The sequence below is a fragment of the Poecilia reticulata genome, linkage group LG2 (genome assembly GCF_000633615.1).
Source record: "Poecilia reticulata strain Guanapo linkage group LG2, Guppy_female_1.0+MT, whole genome shotgun sequence".
NCBI classification, from domain to species: Eukaryota; Metazoa; Chordata; class Actinopteri; order Cyprinodontiformes; family Poeciliidae; genus Poecilia; species Poecilia reticulata.
The window spans coordinates 1,762,549-1,785,142 of NC_024332.1; the positions used below are offsets into that span (position 1 = coordinate 1,762,549).

The window sequence follows — 22,594 nt, forward strand, 5'->3', positions numbered from 1 at the left end:
AATGCCATACAAATATGAGACAGAAACATGGATTATATCTTTATATAGACCTGTCTATTAATTTATAGATTAATAGTTTTACTGGACAGAAATTACAAAGAACAAATTTGGTTCTTAATCAAATCCTAATGAGTCAAATTGAACATGACATTAACACTGACATGAAAAATAATATTGAAGAAATAAATATATCAAATCTAATTAAAAACATAAATAAGTGATCAGTTCTTTACTGTTATGGTCTGTAAGATATATTTATTCTCAGTACTAGATGTGGTCTCAACAAACCCATGGCACTTCAACAATATTATTTTACCTTTTTATCTGGAAATAGTGTCTGTTTATTCTTGCCATACAGTCTCTGTATTAATTATTGTTCGAAAGGTCTTGCCATACCAGTTTATTCCTCTGTATTTACTTTAGTTTCTTAGTTTATTCTTGCATTTTGTTCTTCATTCATTTCCATTTAGTTTCATTTGATTATTATTATCTTCTCTTGGTTTATTGCTATGTCCACTTTAGTTAATTTCCTGTTGCTAGATTTATTTAATAATTTATCCATTATAAGACGAATAATATAAGACGAATAATCTTCACTCATCACATCGTCATGTGTTTCACATCATGTGTTGATTTTTTCACTGTTCAGCGTCGGATTCTCTGTTTTTATGCCATAATTCACATCTAGTTCGTCGCTCCGTATTATGTCTCCGTCGCTCCGTTTTATGTCTCGCTTCTCCTGTTTCAGAGTTTTGCGCAATGTGAAMGTCTTTTTTTTTTTTTAGCCCCTAAGGTGCAGGGCGGTCGGGAAGCGCATCGATGGGGAAAAGGCAGACTGATATAAACCTTTTAAAACAATGGAAACAATTTATGCATTCTGATTATTGAAATTTTAAAGTGCTGTGTTGATCTATCACCCCCGTTTCATACTGGACCACTTACAGCACCGGTGTTAACGCTATAAAATGAATGTTCTCTATCCTGGTATCACCCATGGAGGGATTTTTAAATTTCTTTATTTAAATGGGTTCATTTTTCATAGGGATACACAGTGAGGATATCGTGATTTTAGCTACCAGTAGCAGGAGAACGGAGCTGCGCCAAGAAGCTAACAGAAGCTAACAAACACTGAATAGAAGAAGAAGAAGAAGAGCTGCCATCGATACAGTTGCAGTCAAGCATGATTTAATGTTACACAATACAGTTTTACCAAGTTGCTCAAAGTCTAAACTGGCATTGTTGTGCATTTAAGGTGTAAAGTTTACCTTCGACCAAACGCCTCCCAAAGGCATCCCAGCCCCTTTTGTAAAAAATGTCCGCCAGCGCCCCCTGCTGTCCTCTGAACACGTTGAGGACAGCAGGGGTACCGCCCACGTTGAGAACCGCTACTCTAAGTCTTTCTGTTAATGTGTGTGTGTTACTTTTCTCCTGTGTCTCAAAGGTTCATTAGTGAACCTTGTTACCTCAGACAGAAGTGACTTTCACTTTAAGTCCTGCCTCTAAACAAACTGAAACTGGTAGTTTTTTATGATTTTAGCAGAAAAAGGACAGACATGGCTGCTGTGGCAAAACCAGACAGAATTGATACGTTTTCTACAATCCACAATTGGGAAGTAAGTCTAAAGTATCGATTTACTTTCTAAAGTCTGACACCGTGTTAACGCTGACAGAAATGTAAAGGAAAAGGAAATAGCGAGTGTTTGGTGGGGTAAAAGAGGAAGTTTGTTAGCTTTGGGTAGCTTTAGGATTTTATAGCTACGTTGCAAAGACAAATTTATCCAATGTTGGCTTTTGCCTGTTGTGAAAAGCGAATTTTAGCGGTTTATTAAAAGCAAATATACAAGATTGGGAAAGTACTGTGAGCTGCAGCCTTTCAAAGTGAAAGAAAGACAAAATTGAAAGTGAAACTAAAAAAAAAAAAAAAACCCAGAAGAAAGCAGTTGTATTCAGATAGTTTGGAGGAGTCTGTTTATTTTTAAGTAGCTACGTAGCTCAGCTGAAAAGCTGAAAATGAGCGAAAATAATATAAAGAAATTCTCCATGAGACTTAGTTGTAACTTTTTATGACCTTATTAGTCTGAACAAGCCTTAAAGTGTAATTTCTGTTTCAGTCTGCAGATTATGAGCCGACCCTTCCTGTGTCGGAGAAGTCCAACCCGCTAACGCGCCACATAGACAGAGCTCCAGCCTCCAGCATCGTGAAGATGCTACAGGCCTGCGACGCCGAGATGTTTCTGGAAAAGTCCCAAACACAATATCAGGTACAGGAGCTCAACTGGTTGGTGGAAAAATAATGAAAGTAATGAAACTGAAATTTCTTTCCAGAGACTTTTGAGCGAGGAAATGGTGAAAACCTTAATGGAGGTGGCCGAGAGGGTGCGGCTCATTCTTAAGGTATCATCCGGTTTGGGGGATGTAAGCTCGCTAACTGGCTAACGAGGCTGAGATTCAAGACTTTTAGTGTTTTTTAAATGTTTAACAGGATCCACAGGACAGCCTCGTCGTTCTGAGTGGTTGTGGCACTTCTGGTCGACTTGCATTCTTCATGGCGGTAAAAGATTTCATCATTTGAAAAACTATACTTGAGCTATATTTGGTATTTTAAAAGTCGTGTTTGTGTCGTTAGTCAGGATTTAACAGAGAGCTGCAGCGGCTGAATTACGCCCCCGTCTATTCGTATGTCATTGCAGGAGGAGACAGGTGAGATTCAGTTTTCCTCATTTTCAGAGGTCATACGCAAAGGGGTGCCCAAAGTGTGGCCCGAGGGCAATTTGTGGCCCTTGGAACGATTTTGGGCGGCCCTTGATCACAGTTCAAGAATCGTTTGTTTGATTTGCAGATCCACATTTAAAATATGGTTGTTTTTAAATGGCTTTTCACAAAAAATAAACAGCTATTATCTTAAAATGGAAGACGGTATTCAAACAGTTTTTTTTTTTTTTTACTTTTCATTGAATTAAATTAAATTGAATTTCTTAGTAATAAGGACCAAAATCAACCAGTGACTTTTACTAAAATGCAGACTTGGGCATGCTAATTTCATAAACATGGCAAAATAAAGCAAGAAGGAGCAAAATCCAGTTTTTGGGGGGTTTTTTTTGCTAAAAAGACAGTCAAAAATCTAGAAAAAGTATATGGTTTGCCGTCTTTTTTTCTTTCTTAAATCTGGCAAACTTGCAAAACCTGTCTTTGTTTCAAATCTGCAATGATTCACTCTTTGCTTATCTACATAAATCTGCCAGCTTTGCTTATTTTGTTAAATATTTAGTTGTTTATTTTGCAAGTAAAAGTCCTGAGTTGGACTCCTGTCCTCGGTTCAATTACTGCCGGATTACTGTAAAAGAAAACCCAGAAAAATTAGTCTAATTTTTTCACACTCTACTCTCCATTTTCCTTAGAGCTCTGTTTTCCTCTCAAGAGGCTCCAGAGGATGACCCCACATTGGGCGCGCTTCGTCTGAAAAAGGTCAGCACCATCACGTGTTTACGTGTGTGTCAGGCGTGCGAACGCATCTCTTCCTCTGGTTCTCTGCAGGTTTCTGAGGGGAAGAAAAGAGTCTTGTTCGTCGGCGTCTCCTGTGGATTATCTGTGAGTTGGATTTGCATGTCAGCAGGTCCACGAATAGGAATAAATTGTTTGTAATTGTTGATTATTTCCCTGCAGGCTCCATTTGTGGCCGGTCAGTTGGATTTCTGCCTCCGGCATCCTGATGTTTACACACCTGTACTGGTTGGATTTAATCCTGCACACCAGGCCAGGTGAGCATCCCTATCAATCTAAATGTATAAATACATCTACTGATTTACGTTTAACTGGAAATGAACGTTTCTCTGTGTAGGAATGAGCCCATACCTGGCTGCACGCTAACGTTTCACAGTGTGGTGACCAGGATGGAAGAGCTTGCCAAAACGCAAAAGGCTTTCCTCATCAACCCGGGACTCGGGGTACGCTTCATCCCATTCTTCCACTAGCTGCTCAGGTTGCATTTGTGTCAAGGCTCTAAACTGTCCCAGCAGTGACTCAGATTTCTGTGTGTGAACGCTTGCGTCCGCTCAGCCGGAAGCCATCAGCGGCTCCTCCAGGATGAAGGGAGGCAGCGCCACCAAGATCCTCCTGGAGGTCGTCTTCTCTGCCAGCTTCTCAAGAACGCCCGTCACATTCAAGTACGCACAATGGGGACTCGGAGGAGCGGTCCAAAGGATTTTATGTGCAGCTGCTATTTTAGTTTCAAATTAGTGCCACAAACAATTTGATTTTTACTGCAAAAAAAAATCACACAAAGAATCACGAAATCCTGGAGGGACTGAAAAGAGGTTCAATAACGTTTAATTTTAAGAACTCATTGATATTTCAGCAGTTTTGTAAACGGGTTTCATCAGTACATTCTGGCACAACCGGCCCTTTAAGAGCATTCAGAATCTTGATTTGGCCCAAAACGAAAATGAGTTTTCATTGCTTCAGCCACAGCAATAAAAACAATCGTTCATGTTTCACTTTTAAAGCACTGAAGGAGTCAAATAAACAACCATTTAATGGCTGTAGTTTTCCTGTCACCAGCCAGTCGCCCTGATGTGACTTCACGGCGCCTTGAGTCGTCTGTCTTCTCTGCACCCAGAGGAGCAGCCCGCCGCTCTCTAAGTGCTTCTTTGTGTTTGGAGGCAACAGCTTACGGTCGTCTCCATTAAGCCGTCCACCTGAGAAACAAGGACAAGTTTTACACATTAGTAAAGCTCAGCTCTCTTTTAAGTCTCTGCCAACACACTTTATGAAACACAAGCAAATAAAATAGCAGGAAGTGATTTAGTTTTTCTAGGCTGTGGTTTCAAAGAAGCGCTTTGTGTTTGGTAAGGTGCTGCTGACCTCTAGAGGTTGCTTTGTGCAATTAAAATGAAATAAAAGTCCAAGATGTGTGGGTATAGTGAATGTAAAATGCTTACTGGTATTTTGTCGCTCTGTCTTTTCCACACAGTTTGATTCTGCAGCATATGAGATCTTATGAAAAAGCTCTAGACTTTACATACTCGCATTCACAGGAGATAGCTGCTCTGATGGAGGCCGCTGGACGCAGGTATGAATGTTAAATCAATCAAATAATCTCAACAAAAATGTCTGCTCTTGCTCACTTTGTGTGTTTCAGTTTGCAGTGTGGGAGGCAGGTGTGTTACCTGGGCTGGGGCTCCCTGGGTTTGCTGGGCCTTATTGACGCCAGTGAATGTAAGCCCACATTCGGGGCAGGTGAGACTATTCGGAAAAATATGTTAAAAAATATTTGACATTTTGTAAATGTGTCCATTTGTGCGTCTGTTAGACCATGAAGACATTCGGGGATTTGTCAGCGGAGGCTACAAAGAACTCGGCAACAATGAGGGCGATTTGACTTTGATGGTATGTGGAGGCTGCTGGCCAATTATCTTCAGTTTGAGCAAAACAGAGGCCAATAAAAAGAATTAATTAGCAATTAACACATCAAACAGTTTTGGTTTTAACAATGCATCGCCTTCATAATAGAGAGATTTGACGTAACTTTGAAGCGGAAACAACTGACTGCATGTTCTCACACTATAACTTCAAACTTTGGTATAATTTGTTGGGATGTAATAAGAGTTGCAAGCATTTAGAGCTGAATCTGAAATTATTGGGTGCTTTCAATGATTCTCAATTGAATATTTAGTTAAACTTTGACTGGTCCGCACCAGAGCATTGAGATACTTAGAGAAAAACGAGTCTATTCTGGCTGTACATTTAAGGTCACTGTTCTACTAAAAGTGAATTGTGTTTCATTACGGGGGATGGTGTAACAAAAAAGTCCAATTATCCCGAGCATCTCTTTCCTCAGGGTCCTGAGTTCAGCATCTCTCATGATGACTTTCTGGATGGCGTCCTGCCCCGTCTCACGGACGACGACACCGTTCTGCTCCTCTACTCTGACTCTGGTGAGACGAGCGCGCCCTCGCGTTCGGGTCGTCTCCGAACTGAGTCGGCGTGTGTCCTGACAGCCTCTCCTCACAGATGACATCGACAAGGTGGCAAAGCTGGCGCACAGAGTGAGAGAAAAGACATCGAACATTCATGCTGCTTATCACCAGACTGCTGGAGACGCCGCTGCAAAACAAGTAACTGTTTCTTTTAAATCTATGGTAACGTGAAAAAGTTTTTTTAAAAGGAATCTATATAAAGTCTATCAACTATATCCTCTTTTTATTGTAGGATGACATAAATAAACTGTGTTCATCCACCATTATCTTCACATGGCCCCAAGAAACACCTGAACGATTGCAACACTTGGTACGTCTCCTTATCTGCAGCCTCCTTTACAGGGAACATTTGCCAGTTGAATGAGAAAACTCCCTTAGATTAATTTGTGATTGAGAAATCGGATGAGTTGTTTTCTCTTCTCGGCAGCGGGAGTTGTCCACTAAGCTGCTTTTGAATGCGGTGAGCACCGGCGCTCACATCTTCAAGGGAAAAGTGTTTAAGAACTACATGATTGACCTGCAAGTCACCAACAGCAAGCTCTACCGCAGAGCCGCACGTTTAATGCAGGTCAGGATCGCCATGGTGGATTCCTTCATATTTTATCTTAATTTATTGTCTGAATCTGTTCTGACAATAAAATAAAATCGACTAAAACTGTTTGATTTTTAGAAGCTGTCCGGTCATTCGGAGTCAGAGTGCGAGGAAGCCCTGCTGAAGGCCATTTATCAAGTGGACAAGCTCAGTGAAGACATAGCGACCTGCAGCCTGGAAACACACACACACACCGCCGGGAAGGCCAAGAAGGTACGGCAGCGTTGAGATCCAAATGGAAGCAGTCAGATGTAGAAATTAATCAACGTCTGTCCGTGTCTGTTGTTCAGGTCGTCCCATTGGCTTTAGTCTGCCTGCTGTCTGGCTGCTCTATAAAGGAGGCGGAGTCTCGCTTGGAGCAGCAGCCAATCGTCAGAAAGGCAGTGGAGGCGTGTTTGAAGTCATCATAAGGTCACAATGATCATATGACCATGAACTCTGCTGCTAAATGAAACCCAAAGGCACAAAAATCACTAAAACTCAGTCACTAACAATGCATTTCTGCATTTAAGCACTAAAGACACCTGATCACAAACTGATATTTGAACACTATACATACAGCCAAACATGGTGGAGGAAGCATTATGCTTTGGGGTTAAAGGGTTTTGTCAAGGAGGTTGACGTTATGAACCTAAAATATTTCAGGTGTCTTTTAGAAATCTGAAGGATGAGTCAAAAATCAGCAAAATAATGTCCTTATGAGTGAAAAATGTATATCCCCCCCCAAATTTAAAAAAATACATCTTGCACAAAGTACTTTTTTTTAAATACGACATCTCAAATCTCAAAGTTAACACTTTGGTGATGTTTCACTGCTGATCTTTCATAACTGCATGTCGAGGCTCTGTTGCGTGATGTAAGTCAATCCCAATCCTGTGACCCTCTGTGACTGGACACAGACACAATCACAGATACTGGATTAGTGTGACGTGTGTGCGTGTGCGTGTGTGTGTGTGTGCGTGTGTGTATCTTGAAATGTTTGAGCAGCTTTGGAAGCACAGAGTCAAACACTACAGGAAGGAACAGAGCAAAAGCAACTCAGGTGTTGATCAGAAAGCTCTGCCACATGATATGTTAGCAGTGAAAAATATTAATCACTCAGGATTATGAGGAAATCATAACTGCTGAACTTGTGATTTTATGCTTAGTATGTGAAATCCTTAAAATCTACAGCTTAGCATACTAAAAATTCTGGGATTTTCCAAATTTTCCCTTTTTTTCATCATATCTGATTAGTTTAACTGTACAAAAATGCTAAATGCTAACTCTAATAGGGTATAGAAACAATAACGTGACCAAATACGATCAAGCATTAATGTCATACATGCAATCCATAACAATTAAAAGACTGAATTTTAGTTGAATATGTTTCTTCTCTCTAAAAAAAAGTAGGAGTTCTCTAAAATATTAGCACAAGCACTAAAATACAAGAGCTGATGATAATGTTGACATTTGTGATGCAATTATTGTACAGGTATGTTGGCAGTCAGCCCCGGTAGGCTGTGACGAATTTAAATAAATAAAAAAAAGATTCTCACATTTAACTAATGATTTTACTGGGGCTATTTTTTCTTAATAAATTCAATAATCTCTTGAAAACTGCCTTGTGTGTTTATCCTGGTCGTCTCTGACATTCAAATTTGTTTGATCTTTGACGTAAAATGCAAAAACGGAAGAAATATGTTCATTGCAGTGTGAATATCCCAGTTCAACAGAAATACAAAATGTTTAAAAACTGCTTAGCATCAATAAAATCTGAAGATACGAATGTGAAAACGACCATTTGTTTATTCATTTTTATTGAGGTCGTTACGACTACAGTCGTACTGTTTATCGGTGAGCTCTAAGTACACAATGTTTAGTTTTATTAGTGATGACCCAGATTAATGGACACACATTAGAACCAGTAGCAGCGTAGGCACACACCCCCTCTCACCTAATCAGACCAGAAATAAGAGGCTTTCGTCAAACAAAGCAGCAAATTGTTGAGAAAGCAGAGAAGATCATTCTCAAGATCCAAATTTCTTTTAGGTAATCAACTTACATCACAGAGTTTTTTGCAGATTTAAGCAGCTGACTTGCCAGCAGGGTACAGATTTAGGTAGTTAAGTAATAGCTTGGAGATGATCTGCCTAAAAGCAAGCTGGCTGTCCAAACCCCTGGGAATACAGCATGTACTTCATGAAACAAACAAAAGAAAAAGAAAAAGAAATGAACCAGCAGGAAGTGGTTCTGTCGAGCTTCACTAAAAGAAAAAAACACAAAACATCTGAGGTACTTCAAATATGATTGGCTATGATTTGATTTATGTTCAACCTCTGGTCAACAAAACCTAAGTCAAATATCCATAAATTTTTCAACATATTTCTCAATACTTGTGATTAACTTTGAAACAAATATAAGAAGTTATATGGTTTCAGTAAAAGTTCTTCAAGTTCAAGTTTCAGGTTTCTACAATCAGTGTGCTGCAAAAAAAAAAAAAATCTTAATACTTCTTAAGCTTTTTCACATTTTGTCATGTTACAGCCACAAACTTCAATGTATTTTCTTGGGATTATTGTGTGAAGGAGAAGAATGTACAGTTTTCCATATTTATCTACAAAAATATTAGAAAAGTGTGGCATGAATTTATGTTTATCCCATTCGGTCAATACTTAGTAGAAATATGTCTCTTAAAAAACGTGTAAAATTCAATGTTGGAGGAATTTGGGGAAATTTATGTATAATCTGGTTTGAATAATCTGCATTTAATCCACAATAATCCAGACAACATTTTTCTAAGTGAAATAGATTTTAACTGATTTAATTTTCATTTGAACTGATTTAATTATGATCTATTGCATCAAACTCCAATAAAACAGATTGAAGTTTGAGATTGTAACATGATAACATGTGAAAACTTCAGCAAGTCACGATGACAACGTCTATGTTAAATCTGGAGAAGTTAAAGTGCTTCAAGTGTTCAAGAGAGTCTTAAACCAAATGTCTGAGTGCAGTTCCTGGAAGAGTCTCCTCACTCTTTGGTTTTATGGCCATTTATGTCGACCATTTTAGAGTTTGAAGGTAAATCCATGTCCACGTCTTCCATCGATCCAGGTTGGGACTCCACCGAGGTTCTGGTGAACTGGTGGAGCAGAGTCCCGTCCTCGTTTTTGCCTTTGGCCGCTGCCTCCTCCTCACTTTCTTGCTCAGGTCTAAACTCCTCCACTGCATCTTCCTGTCCATCTTCTCTGCTGCTTTTTGCTTCCTCTTCCCCGGAGCCGGCGGCCTCCTCCGGTGCTGATTCGTCAGCGCTGGCGTCGCCGTGACCCTTGCTGTCATCAGAGTCTTCGGCGTCTGCCTCTTCGCCCTCCGTCACGCATGCAGCGGGAATCACACCCTGGCTCTGAGGGTTAAAAAAGATCAGAAAATTAATAATCAGTCATTGTAAACAGCACTGATTTCATGACACAAGAGATGAATTAAAGACGTTAGACTCGTTGTGCTTTAATATCATAGTGAAAAACTTCCAGTTTTTTGTCTGACCGACAGTTACAGCAGAGACTCAGAGTGTCTGCAAAACAAAACAGATTTGTTCAGGCTGCCTAATTGGATGCCGAGATTAGCTTTTCCCACAGGCTTAGCATTAGCTGTGAGGCTGCAGTAGGTCAGATTTTAACCCAGGGTCATGTTCAGAGACTTAGCTCTGGTTTAAAATAGAGTTCCTATTCGGTAAACGAGACCAATGCCTCATGCAGATTTTCACAACGGTGCATAAAATGAACACCATCATAACATCTGTAGCTTTTTCTCTTTTTTTCTGAAATTTTGTAGCATGAGCTTCAACTCAGTGTTCACAACTGGGCAAATACTTTTTCACACTTCTGCACTAAATTAGACTTTAACTAGGAACCTACGGACAATTTTCTCAGGCGGATTTTTGTCTAGCAATCTTACCTGCGGTGAAGCTCTCTCCTCCTCAGAAGCCTCTCTTTCCTGCTCCTCACTCTCTTCCTGTTTTTCCTCTTCCTCTCCTGTGCCTTCGTCTTCCTCCTCTGCAGATGCGCCGACGTTTCCCCGCATCATCTCCTCCGCTGGTGTCGGCTCTCCATTAGTCGCTGATGTATCATCCTCCGATTCCGCCTCCTTGTCGCCTGTTGTTGCCTCCTTCACCGTCTCTCTATCACTCTCTTCTTCCTCCTCCTCCTCCTCCTCCTCTTCTCCCGTTCCTGTCTCTCCTTCATCTGTGCAGTTGCTCGTTTCCCCCGCTTTGCCCTCTTCTTCTTTGTTGCTCTCAGACTGACAAGTGCACAGTCCTTCATCATCCTCCTCTGCATTTTCTGATGCCTCTTGTTGCTCATCTGTTTCCAGCTCCTCATCTTCAGCACTATTCTCCTCTCTTTCCTGTTCTCTATCTCTACTCTCCTCATCTTTTTCCTGCTCTTCCTCCTCGTCTTCCTCTGGTATTGTCTCCTCTAACACAACATCAGCTTTTATATCCTCTTTGGTTTCTTCCTCCTCTTCTTCTTCGACTACCTCTAGATTCCTTCCTTCTTCGTCTGCAGCTGCCCGTTCCTCCTCAGCAGGTTTCGGCACAGAAGAAGGAGGCAATGGGCTTTTCTTGAGCTGAAGGATCTTAAGGAGGTCAAACTCCATCATCACAGGAGCTTCAGCCGCCAATGGGTTCTTCTTGAAAGGCCGGGCGGCCATTTTCTTGCGGACACAAGCTTCGCAGGGGCAGTACTCGTCGTCGCTTCGCTGGTCACTGAAATCAGCCACCATTTCCTCATCAGTGAGAGACTCTGCGGTTTTCACTGACTGGTTCTTCATCACCTGAAACAGAAATTGAACACTGAGTTTTTACAGGGCCTTGAATAAGTGTTATTGTCACATAAACCTTCTGCATATAGGCCAAAAAGTTCAATTTTGATCTCGTTGGACTTGAGAACCTTCTTCTACTTGTTAGCTGGATGCCCTACGACTCAAATCAGGACGTCCTTTTTAGGTGTTTGGATGGGAGAGAGAAGCAGAAATAGACTGCAGAAACTCAACATCCACGTTGGGCTGAAACAATTAATCATGACTAACTGATGATTTAAATAATCGTCAACTTATTTAGCAATCGATTAATCATTAACTGGAGTATACAGACTAATAAAACCCTAACATCATGTCCAGTGACTTCTTTGTGTCACATCTGTGGCCTATTTACCTTCAGGATACGGCGCCTCCTCTCTGTCATGGTAGAATCCCTTGACATGTTCGCTAGCTGCGGTGGCCGAGGCGACCTCCCCACTTTCCCGGCTCGGCTCTGGATCTTCCTCATCTCCCGCTGGATGCTGCTCTGGATGCGGCGGCTCACCTCCTCCCTCAGCTCTGAGATCATGGTGTCCAGGATGAGGCTGTCGTCCAGGTCCCAGCGGACTTTAAACTCCTCCATGGCCTCAATGTAGTGGCTCATAAACTGCTTTTCCAGCTTCTTCAGGAGGTGAAGAACCCAAACCGGATCGGGGTCTTGGGATAGTCGTTTGGATAAGGGTGGCCGAGGAGCAGAGGGAGGAGTCCCTGAGCTGGATTCCTCCTGCGTGTCTCTTTCGTTGTCTGTGGGGGACTTGGAGCTGTCGTTGGGAGAGCTCATTTGCGATAACGAAGGGTTGTCAGTGGCTTTTGAGCTATCAGGAGGAAGAGTACTTTGCTCATCACTCTTCATCACTTCCTCAGCTGTGTCTGTTTGGTTTGTTTCCTCAACTTCTGTCTCTGCTTCGACTTGTTCGGCTGCTGCATTTCCATCGTTCTCTTCAACAACCTTCTCCGCCGCCTCTTCCTCCTGCAGCGATTCGGTTTCTTTCCTGGGTGGTTCATCTTCTCCTCGGTTCCCATTGCTTTTCTCTCCACCTGATCCGCCCGAGCCACTGCTCATTCCCACTCCAGATGAGGACCTCGGTGGAGTCACCTGGTCTGTGCCGCCGTCTTTAGTGTCCTTGATGTTGATGTTGTGTGGCTCGGTGAGCCACAGGGACTGAAGAATGGCCATAATCTTGTCATACTGCTGCTTGCGGTCCTTCTGTTCATGACTGCTAACTGCAGGCTCAATGAGCTGCAGCTGGGCCAAGCAGTCCAAAAGCCCCCTGGCTGATGTGCTCAGTCTGCGGCCGTAAACTGGAGACACCTACAGAGGGCGGTAAATGGGTACATACTGAAGTTATGGGCACATTACTTAAATGAGAGTGAGTAAAAGCTTTTTTGACAAACAAATTCTAATCTCAGACAAAGATTGTTGAAGAAAAGCAGCTTTCAAATGATAATTTTATTAATAAACCACCTATGGAACCAAGAAATGACCTAAATATAACCTGCCTGACAGCAGGAAGTAGGCTAAAAAAAATAAAAAATTAAAAGAACATTCCAGGATCAAGTCTGAGACTAGATTTGACTGAACAGCTAAAAAAAAAACTTAATCTCCCACCCACAATCTTTACCTGAGGTGCCAACAAATATGCTCACCTCTCTTTGTGTTTCTGGGTGTTGTTTGTAAATGTTCAACGTTTATTCTTCTATTGTACATTTCATCCTGAAAACCTAGCAACATTATCTTGATAGCTGCTTCGTTATTAGCGATATTAAATGGTCAGAATGCCCCAAAGCATTACTTGGGATCCAATTTTATTTGTGCTTTTCTTTGGTAAAGTTTCATGTCTTGTCAGAGGTTCTGTCTTACCTCAGGCATGCTCCGACATCGACCCAGAGACGAGCTCAGGAGGACTTTCATCACTGCGGCAGATGAATGCCAATTCCTGGAACGAGAAGAAATCTCCGCTGTATCGCCTAAAGTCGGACCGACTCCATCACCTTCGGCTTCATCCTTCTTTTCCTCCTCTTGTGGCTCTATTTTTTCCTCCAATTCCACCTTCTCGTCTTTCGGACTCATCTCCCCTGTTCCTACCTCTTCTGTTGGTGTCTCCTCCATTTCCTTTGCCCCCTCCTCAGTTTCTTCATCATTTAAGTCATTATCCAGTGTGAGCATGCTAGTATTAGCAGGGATGCTCCGTAGCCAGTCGCTAACAACTTCATTGGGAGATGCGTTGGGCAAACACTCAGGCGTCATTTCCACCACGTCTTCCCGATCCTTTCGACTTCTGCTCCTCTGAGACCTCCCACTCTTCTCGCTGTGGGCCTTCTCACTGGTTTTACTGGCTTTTGATTGGCAGTCTTGCTGGCGAGCAGCAGCCAAGGTTTCCTTCAGTAGGTCGGCAGCAGACAGAGAGTGAGACAAGGTGCTTCCGCTACCTGGTTTGACTTTACTGGCCGGTCTGGGGCTGTGTAAGGAACAAGGACTTGTTGATTTGGAAGGGGTTTCTTTTTGCTTGGAACTGGAAATTTTGGTACTTCCACACTCACTTCCTTTGTGGGATTTGTGATCTCCAGATTTGACTGACCCCAAAGCCACATTCCTCTCCTCTGAAGTTCTTTTTGTCTCTGACTGCACCGAAGCTGTTGACTCAGGCCTAGGACCACAGGGACTTTGGGAGTGGACACTTGTCTTGTCTTCTTCTCCTTTGGTCTTACTTCCTGGTCTACTGGTTTTCTGGTTGTCAGCATCAGTACTTGTAAGAACATTAGAAGTCGCATCAGAAGGGGATTTCCCACAAACTTGTGTGCCTGACATTGCAGATGAGCTCCTGCTCTTTGGGGTGTCCATTTTGCGAGCATTTGTTGTTGCAGCAGATTTCACGCTTTCTGCTTTCCCCTTAGACTGAGCTGATGATTTGACACTACAGTTACAACAGGATTTATGAGACCTGCTGCTTTGGACTGTCGTTGCACTGGGTGGCCTTTCAGTGGGTTGTTCCCCATCGTCTTCATCACCCTTTTCACCTTCTCTGGGTGTTTCAATTGTTGGAATATCAACCACTGGAGGATTGTGGAGAGAAGGGCTTTTCCTCTCGCCATTGCAAAAAGAGACACTAGATTTGCCACAGTCTGATTCAGCCGTTTCCTGATCCTCTTGCAGCCCTAAAGATATCAAGCCTGATGTGTTACGACTCAAAGGTTGATCCGTGCATCCTGATTCTTTCCTTTGTCTTTTTGAGGAGCAAGACTGAGCTCCCTCACTATTTCTGTCTTCTTCTTTATTTTCCTTTTCAACGGGTGAGGCTGTTTCACAGCGACACCTGGATCTGCTTACTTTGCCAGAGGTTTCAGAGTGAACAGACAACGAACTGAGCCCTCTTTGCTCACCAGCACCGGAGCTTGGTGACAACTTTAGCACAGGGGATTGAGAACCTCTGGAGGAGGGGGAATGTGAGCGGGATGAAGCTTTTCTTTTTGGTGAGAGTGTTTGGCCATCAGGGTCTATAGTATATGTGCCTTTTATTGCAGAATCATCCTCGTTGTCACCGGCTTGTGATGTTTCAATACAAGCAACATCAGAATCAGGTTCTCCTTCTTTTGCCTCATCAGCTCCTTCTGGTGTTTTGATGGTGACAGCATTTGTAGCTGAGGGATTTTTACTAGAAACGTCAGATTTGACTGAAGATTTTGATTTTGCAGACATGGCGCTCTCCAAAGCCTCACGATGTTCAATGTCAGTCTCCTCCTTGTTTGTCTCAGTCAAAGTAAGATTGGGGTCATTCTGAAACTTTTTTGGTTGGTTTGACCTCTTTGACTGTGAGGACTTAGCAGAGGTGTGTGATCTTTGTGAATTAGCACTCGGGGATCTGTTTTCAACTGCCTTGTGTGATTTTGCAGAAGAATTTGATTTACAAGACCTGGGACTGGTTGACCTGTTTTCTAAATTATCTTCTATTATGCTTTCTGGCCTGGGCTGCATTTCTTCTGCATTGTTTTCCATTTCTAAGGCTGGAGACGGTGCTTTGCTGTTATCATTACACTTGCAGGATTTTGTGGAATGAACAGATAATCTTCCAGACATTTGACTGGTTGCGATTTCTTCTGCATCCTCCCCAGTTTCTGACCTGGGGGAAGTGGATTTTTCCAAAGCTTCAGTGGACCTATGGGCAGACAGTTTTGATGTTGCTGACAGTGCACTTGCCGATCTGTCCTCCACTCCTGATTCTTCCCTTGTTTCTATTACGCCATTCAGTTCATCTTTCTCCTTGTTTTCTGGAGTTAGAGCTTTCCCACATTGCTTACAAGATGAGCTGGATCTTGCTGAAGCCTTGGATTTATCTGATTTATTCGACAGGACACTTTCGGCCTTTCCAGACTTGTTAGATGCATTTGACTTCATAGAGAGGCTACTCTGAGCTCTTTTGTCTGTGTCGCCTTCTTCTGCAACTGTTTTGTTTGACGGGGACACCTCTTTAGCAACTGACAAGCAGCCAGATTTATGGGACTTGACTGAGGCACCGGATTTATTTGACATGGAACTGGTTGTTCGTTCTGCAGTGTTCTGAAGTAGAGCTTCGGTTGTGCACTTGGACTTAGCAGACAAACCAGTCTGAGCTGACATTGCGCTGTTTGCACATTTGCAGCCTCCACAATTTGAGCAAACATTGGATGTCCATGATTTCTGAGAAGCTGCTGAAAGTCCTGTGTTATGGGATAAGCCACTAAGACCCCTGTTAATTACTTCATTGTCAATTGCAGCTGCCGCTTCTTCTTCTGATGCTTGGTACTTGGGTTCCTGGGACATTGAACTGGGGACTTGATCCGTCTGATCTGGTTCAGCTGTTGAGTGAGGGTTAGTTTCTCCACAGTGGCAGGATGAAGCTGAAGACAAAGCCCTGCTTCCTGCATTTTCTTCCTGCTCCTGGCATTTGAGCGACTGGACTGAACAGGTGGAGATGTTGCTTGATGGACCTTCACCCAGGTGATTTACTGGGGTAGGAGTGGGGGATGGCTCATTTCTGTGGGAGCACTGGGAAGCGCTGGGTGGCAGATCATCCTCTTCATCATCCTGGTCTTCTTTCAATGACTGTAAAATACGCGAAGAGCTGCTGACTGTAGACAGTGGTCGGATTTCATCTTCCCCCATCATCACCTCGCCCTCCACTGACTTTCCACTGGGTGGTCGAATGTTGGTATCTATGGCAACCACCTCTGTCCGACTGCAGCATCGGCTAACTTTGCAGACCTCAACTTGAGTGTCCCCGTCTTGGGCCACTTCTACTCTTTCCTCCACCTGCTCTGTTAGACACATCTCTTTCTGGACCAACTGGCTCTGCTCTGAGCCAGAGCCACCTGGAGACCCGGAGACCCGTGCTCGACACCGAATCACTCTTCTGGAATTGCATGAAGAGGAGGAGCTTGACGAGTGTGTTTGTCTCATCACAGCGTGACTTGATGAATGAATGGGTGGGGCAGGAGGGTGTTTGTGCGTGGGGTTTTCCCACAAATCAAACTGCCGTTCGTGTCTCTGATAGCAACATTGGCACTGGTTCTCCAACAACACACGCTCCAGAGGCCGGCTGGAATAATCCACACCCTCATAGGATGTTGAATCGGGGTCAGAACAGCTTTCTGATGTGCCTTGCTGCAAGTAATGCGGTTGAGCTTGGCTCAGGGGGCAACAATCATTGGAGAGAGAGGGCGATTTTTTAATCTGTGTGGACCACTGAACGGTCTCCTCATTTTGGAGGCGAAAACGCACCCTCATCTCTACTGATAGGCTGCCGTCTTTATTAACAAGGACACGCTTTTCAATGTCGTCATTCGTTATAGCTGGCCTTGCTTGGGAGAAGACGCCATACGATTTTTCAGACGACAAAGAGAAGCGAGCAGACCGATTTGAAGAATCGGATCGAGGGTGGATGATGCTCTTCTTTGTTTCCAAACCAAAGTTAACTGTAAAGAAAAGGAAAAACGAGCTATGAAAAGAATGTTCTCTGACCTGTAAGTGGAGGCAAGATGCTTCCAAATTAATCCTTAAATGTGTTGAATCTACATCAACAAATATTAGGCATATACTTTTACTATTGCCTACAGATTATACAAATTGTACCACACAACTGAAAAACAAACTAAAACCTTAAGGGGATGGGAAAAATATCCGTAACTAGTAGAGTTTTCCTGAAATTGTCTTTCAATATCTAAGCCTTCAAATTTTTTCCAAAGCAACTTACCATTTTTCTTGCTTTCATTTCCTTCATCATATTCACTGGCTCTGGACTGAGCTCCATGAGGTGGGGACCTTATGGCTTGTGCTCCAGGAGATCTGGCACCGTTACCAGGAATCCTTGGACCGAGGCCTGGAGACTTGCTCCCCAGACCAGGCAACTTTTCCTCTGAAGTCTTCCTTATGAAGTTTATGAGCATAGGGCTGAAGGCTTCCCGGCCAACGCACACCAGAACACCAGGACAAGTCAACAAGCTTTGCACACTGTCAATCTAGGAGCAAATATACAGAGAGAGATTTATCTCATGAGTTTTATCTCATTTGTAAGTAAATACTGAGTTAAAATTCACCCTCACCCTGCGTCCTTCTGCAGTGTACAGCTTGCGAACATGAAACTGCATAACCTCGGACACTTCGTCTAGGAAAGCTCTTAGACTCCTGGTGGACCTCCTGCTCAGCACAATGCTGCGCCTCATCCCCGGCTCGCTGTTCTTCACCAGCAGAATCCGCCTCTGCCTGTAAGGCAAATTCAAGTGGCCAGGTGGAGTCCCAGAGGACGCTTCAGGACGTTGAGGCCTCCGACTGTGATGGTACCAGATGCCTTGGTGTTTACTGGCCAGGTCCATGTTAATGGGCTTAGCCTGGCGCCGGTCAGAGCAGAGGTAGCAGCCACCATCTTGGAGCTGCTCCAGGTGTTTGATGGTGTGCGTACCTCGGGGAGTGGTCACAGTCCGCACTCCAAACGGGAGGGGCACCTATACATAGGTAAATATAAGCAACGGATCAAAAATGAATAAATAATGCTAACACTTCTGCTTAGGGAAAGACTTAAAAGTGCATCTGAAGAGTCAGCTTCAAAAGAGATCCCGGCATCAGACCCATTCCACTAACCTTTTGGGAAAGGTCGTCCAGCAGGGCATCAAAGCATTTGAAGCTGCGCTTGTGGATGGCCATCCTGACGCCCCCAAACTGGCTGTCGCCGCTTTTGTAAAAAGTTATCCGCTTGGCCGGGGCAGCTGTGGTCACATGGGCGTGGCGCGAACTGGAAGTAGGGGGCGCAGGCAGAGGCGAGGCATGTTTATACAGGGGGTGGGGGTCCCACAACCCTGTCTGGACTGACTGCATGGTCTGATGTCAGATATACCTGCAGAACGTGATCAAAACACGTAGCATTGACCAAAAGACACTGGCAAATCAACCACAATGACAGAAGGGCTGTTCTCATACTTTCTAATTATTCTCACAAGGTCACAAGACTTAAACCTGAGGAGTCAGAACATCCACTAATAGGAGAACTTGACGCAGCCTGGTGTTACATGCGTGGATTTGCTCACAGCAAAGCTATTTAGACGCACCCATAGGCTTTTTTTGGCCAACACCAATTTGCTGTTTACTCTGAGGTCTGACATGCCCAAATAATTTTAAAGAAAAGAAAAATTGAAGATATTGTAAGGTTATTCCCCATTTTTGCATCAAGGCTAACCTTTACCTGATGTTATTAAAAGTAGCATATTAAAGTGGATACGGGTAGTTGCTGCCGTAACCGATTGAAACTGAGGTACATTTTGAGTGTTTATGCATTTAATGCAGACAGACAGAAAAAAAACAGAAAAATAATCAGATTTCTCAGCATGATTGCCTGGAGAATCTTGCAATAATTTATATCTATTGAGGATAATGTTTAGCTGTTATACATTGAATGTAAATGTCTTTTGGCACTGATTTTTATTATTTTTTCATGGTGAAACATTCTCTCTATGGCTTACTCTATTTTGACAATTTTAGTCTTATCATGTAAATTAACTATTCAATGAAATTACAAGTTAAACTTAATTGTAAGACCAACTAATCTAGTTAGTTTTATGGTGATGGGATTGTAACTATCTTGAGCAATTGATAAATTTCACACCTTAAACTATATCTCTTTGCTATGTGGCTTGAAGCTACATTGCAATTTCAGTTTAATATCACTCTTTGCATTCAGTACAAACGTTACAGAGTAGCATTCAACATTTAGCCTGAATAATGTTTAATAACTGGTGTTTAAAGGTGAATGTAATCAGCAGGCTAAGCAGGATTTTAAGCCCAATAAGGCCTGGGTTCAGAGCCAAATCACTGCTCTGAGCTCCAGACAAGCCCAACGTGACACCATGCTTCTTAATCCTCCAGCTAATTTAACCATAAGGTCTGCTGCTTCCTTTCCCTTTGAGGAGACAGCACCACTGAACATTTAACTGTGCTTAACTGTGCTGTAAATAAATTACAGCTAATAGTTATTAGATTTTAACTTAAATCCCCAAACTATTTCTGCATTACTTACTTTTGCCGCCATCATAAAAAGATGACAAAAATAGTAGGTGCTAAAATGTTTTGTCTTGAAATTATACATTTTTTTAGTGTAAATATGAAAATAAATCACCACAGTAAATAAAAAAAGTATCATAATTGACCTGAACTGAGGTTCAGGATTAAAAGTGTCCCAACAGGTGGAAGGAGTTTGTGAACAGGAGCAGGCTATTCAGGTTTAGCCAATTAGCTCACGCTGCGTTCTCATTATTTTACCATCTAAAGATTCAAGAGAGTGACCTGTAAGTTTGTAGGAAGGCAAAATATAAACATTATCAGTATTTAATATGTTTATAAAACTTTTCCCCCAAAGTAATTGACAAATCTTTTAACCGTCTTTGTGAAAAAAAAAAACTTTACAGAACCAAACCACCTCTGATGTAATAATTCATTTTGCATGCAGGAGATTTTATGCACTAGTTAACTGACATTTATGCTATTAAAATAGCAATATATCAGTAAAATAACTGATTAATGCTTAGTAATTATAATAAGTAAACATTTAAGATTTAGCTTTTTTAGTTATTTTTTCTTCCAATGTTTAGGTTAGCTTAACTTAAAAGCAACCTGTAACCAGTTATATATAAATAGCATACTCACACAGTCAGGAAACATGGTCCAAAGAGATGTGGAAAAGCTGAACTGAAATTTACGGATGGCTTTGCAGAGACTGACTGGTCAAGTCAAGACCAATACTGGTACCACTGAAGTGATTTTTAAAAAAACATTTTAAAGACAAGATCTAGTTGTGTAGTTTTCCCTGCAGCTCAAATCGAAAACCAAGACGGAGTCTGTAGGAAGGCTGGAGGTAAAATGGCAGCCGGTAATTGGACAGAAGGATGTGGGAGGGAAGCTGAGGAGAAGAGAGGAGGAGCAATGCTAAGGATAGAAAGAAAATCCTGCCTAATAATCTCTGTGTGTTAGAGTGGAGGTGTATGTAAAAGAAGAAATCAATTGTTTGCACAAAGAGGCAATAAGCTGCAATTCTGAGGAGTCATGCGAAAGCACATAAAATAAAACTTCTTACTATTTAAGGAAATTAAAACATACATTTGAGTTTCATTAGGAAAATTGCAGTTATTTGAAGTGCTTAATGTGAGATGTACAAAATTGCTATGTTTGCCACTTCACAATACTATTTTGAAGTTTCTAGTTTTGGAAGTTTTGCACCTGGCAAATAAATAAGCAATGCTTAGCCTGGTGGGGGCACAAGGAAAGCCTGATGGCCCGCCAGGCTTAAAATACACTGGCGGAAACCCTGAAAGTAGAAAAGAATGAAATGGCACTAAATAGGTACAACATGAGGGCACAAAATGGAGAAGGGACAAATAACCTCCACAGTCAGGTAAGAATCCAAACACAAACGCTATCTAGGATGCAACTTCTGATATTTAGTTGTAACTGTGAAAAAAAAAGAATCTTTTTATTTCATTATAAATGCAATAAGAGATCCAGCTCTGTAACCAACACAATACCTCAAGAACTTTAAAGAGCAAAGCTGGGGAAAATTTTTTTTTTCTGCATTCTTTTCCTAGTGAAAACCAAGGGAAGATGTTATTTATTTTCACTGGTTTCATTAATCCTTGAAATAAGAGATGATGTTTTTGTTGCACAATTTAGCCTTACGTAACAATTTTTATTTTACAATTTTTATTTTTATTTTTTACTAATCAGTGTCTGCTTCACAGGTCTAATGAGAGACACATGCAGCGCAGGTGGGCCTCAGAGACCTCAAGGTAGACAGGAAGTCAGGGTTGAGTAGCGCCTGAACTGACAGGATGGAGGCAGAGCGTCTCTAAGAAAGTGTTGATGCTTTTCAAAGTATTCCAGGTGGATAAATCAAGGAATCTAATACTGCCACATAGGTATTTATGCAAGATGCAAAACGTCTTAATTGGTCACTTTACGAGGTTTAAAAGTGCTAACCAGTTGAGTCAGTAGGACAAGAGTAAAGCAGAGGGGGGATTATATGATGTGTGGCCTAGTTTTGCAGCTTCACTCCCTTCGTTCACTTATCCAATAAGCAGGTATGACACTCACTCCGACCCAACAACTGGATTTCAAAGGGAATATATATTGAAAACAATAATAATTAGATAATTAGATTCTCTCCAAACACACTTTCTATTGGACAAGAAGCTTGTTTCAAAGTAACAAGTGATAAGAAAAAAATWAATAAATCTCACCAGAACAGATTTATGACAGTCGCGAAGATAGGAGACAAAAATCCCAGATCATACCACAACAAAATAAAAATCTAAACTATTAGATTTTCAGTCATGAACCGAGGTGCGATGCGCTCCTACAGCCGGAGAAGTGGCTCCGCTCTCAGCTTCCCCGCGGAGAGGCGCATGTTGAAATCAGACAACTAACAGGAAGCAGAGCGAGTCAGACTTTCAAAATAAAGTGTGAGACTTTATGAGGTCAAGAAAGCAACAGCACAACTTTACCAAGAGGTGGGAAAAGAACCCACAAATTGTACTCAAAATATTTTTCAAATCATGTACAACAATAAATGTGGGGAAAAAAATCTGAAAAACAAGAGAAAAAAACAGGTGCTCATCGACAAAAGTTATCCCTTACACAAGTCCATAATTATGCTCAAAAAACCGTTTTCATATTTGA

The 22,594-nt window shown here is 42.1% G+C and overlaps 2 protein-coding genes across 5 annotated transcripts in view; one reads left to right on the forward strand and one right to left on the reverse strand.

Moving 5' to 3' along the window:
* The window catches only part of gckr (glucokinase (hexokinase 4) regulator), a 12,943-nt gene extending 4,168 nt beyond the window's left edge, over window positions 1-8,775 (forward strand). Inside the window, exons 1-19 of one of the 3 annotated variants that reach the window (XM_017301688.1) lie at window positions 1,433-1,613; window positions 2,112-2,261; window positions 2,326-2,394; window positions 2,483-2,551; window positions 2,627-2,700; window positions 3,399-3,465; window positions 3,535-3,588; window positions 3,664-3,758; window positions 3,839-3,944; window positions 4,057-4,163; window positions 4,970-5,068; window positions 5,138-5,214; window positions 5,309-5,385; window positions 5,837-5,933; window positions 6,010-6,113; window positions 6,208-6,285; window positions 6,403-6,543; window positions 6,646-6,780; window positions 6,858-8,775. In XM_017301688.1, the coding sequence (XP_017157177.1) occupies window positions 1,554-1,613; window positions 2,112-2,261; window positions 2,326-2,394; window positions 2,483-2,551; window positions 2,627-2,700; window positions 3,399-3,465; window positions 3,535-3,588; window positions 3,664-3,758; window positions 3,839-3,944; window positions 4,057-4,163; window positions 4,970-5,068; window positions 5,138-5,214; window positions 5,309-5,385; window positions 5,837-5,933; window positions 6,010-6,113; window positions 6,208-6,285; window positions 6,403-6,543; window positions 6,646-6,780; window positions 6,858-6,977 (1,779 nt within the window). In that variant the 5' untranslated portion in view covers window positions 1,433-1,553 and the 3' untranslated portion in view covers window positions 6,978-8,775. Of the gene's footprint in view, window positions 1-1,432; window positions 1,614-2,111; window positions 2,262-2,325; window positions 2,395-2,482; window positions 2,552-2,626; window positions 2,701-3,398; window positions 3,466-3,534; window positions 3,589-3,663; window positions 3,759-3,838; window positions 3,945-4,056; window positions 4,164-4,969; window positions 5,069-5,137; window positions 5,236-5,308; window positions 5,386-5,836; window positions 5,934-6,009; window positions 6,114-6,207; window positions 6,286-6,402; window positions 6,544-6,645; window positions 6,781-6,857 lie in introns of those variants that run through there. The other 2 variants (XM_008428361.2, XM_008428370.2) reach the window with 2 other exon arrangements.
* rp1l1a (rp1 like 1a) lies at window positions 8,338-22,318 on the reverse strand. 2 transcript variants are annotated; one of them, XM_008428410.2, is made up of 8 exons: window positions 22,156-22,318; window positions 18,515-18,767; window positions 17,980-18,378; window positions 17,631-17,895; window positions 13,265-17,352; window positions 11,759-12,715; window positions 10,504-11,379; window positions 8,338-9,952 (listed from the first exon to the last, which is right to left on the reverse strand). In XM_008428410.2, exons 2-8 carry the CDS (start codon window positions 18,746-18,748, stop codon window positions 9,581-9,583), a joined length of 7,191 nt encoding a protein of 2,396 aa, XP_008426632.1. In that variant the 5' UTR covers window positions 18,749-18,767; window positions 22,156-22,318; the 3' UTR covers window positions 8,338-9,580. The 2 variants fall into 2 exon arrangements, with proteins under 2 accessions (XP_008426632.1, XP_008426623.1); XM_008428401.2 differs by lacking the exon at window positions 22,156-22,318 and adding an exon at window positions 20,570-22,085.
* Window positions 22,319-22,594: the final 276 nt, after the last annotated feature.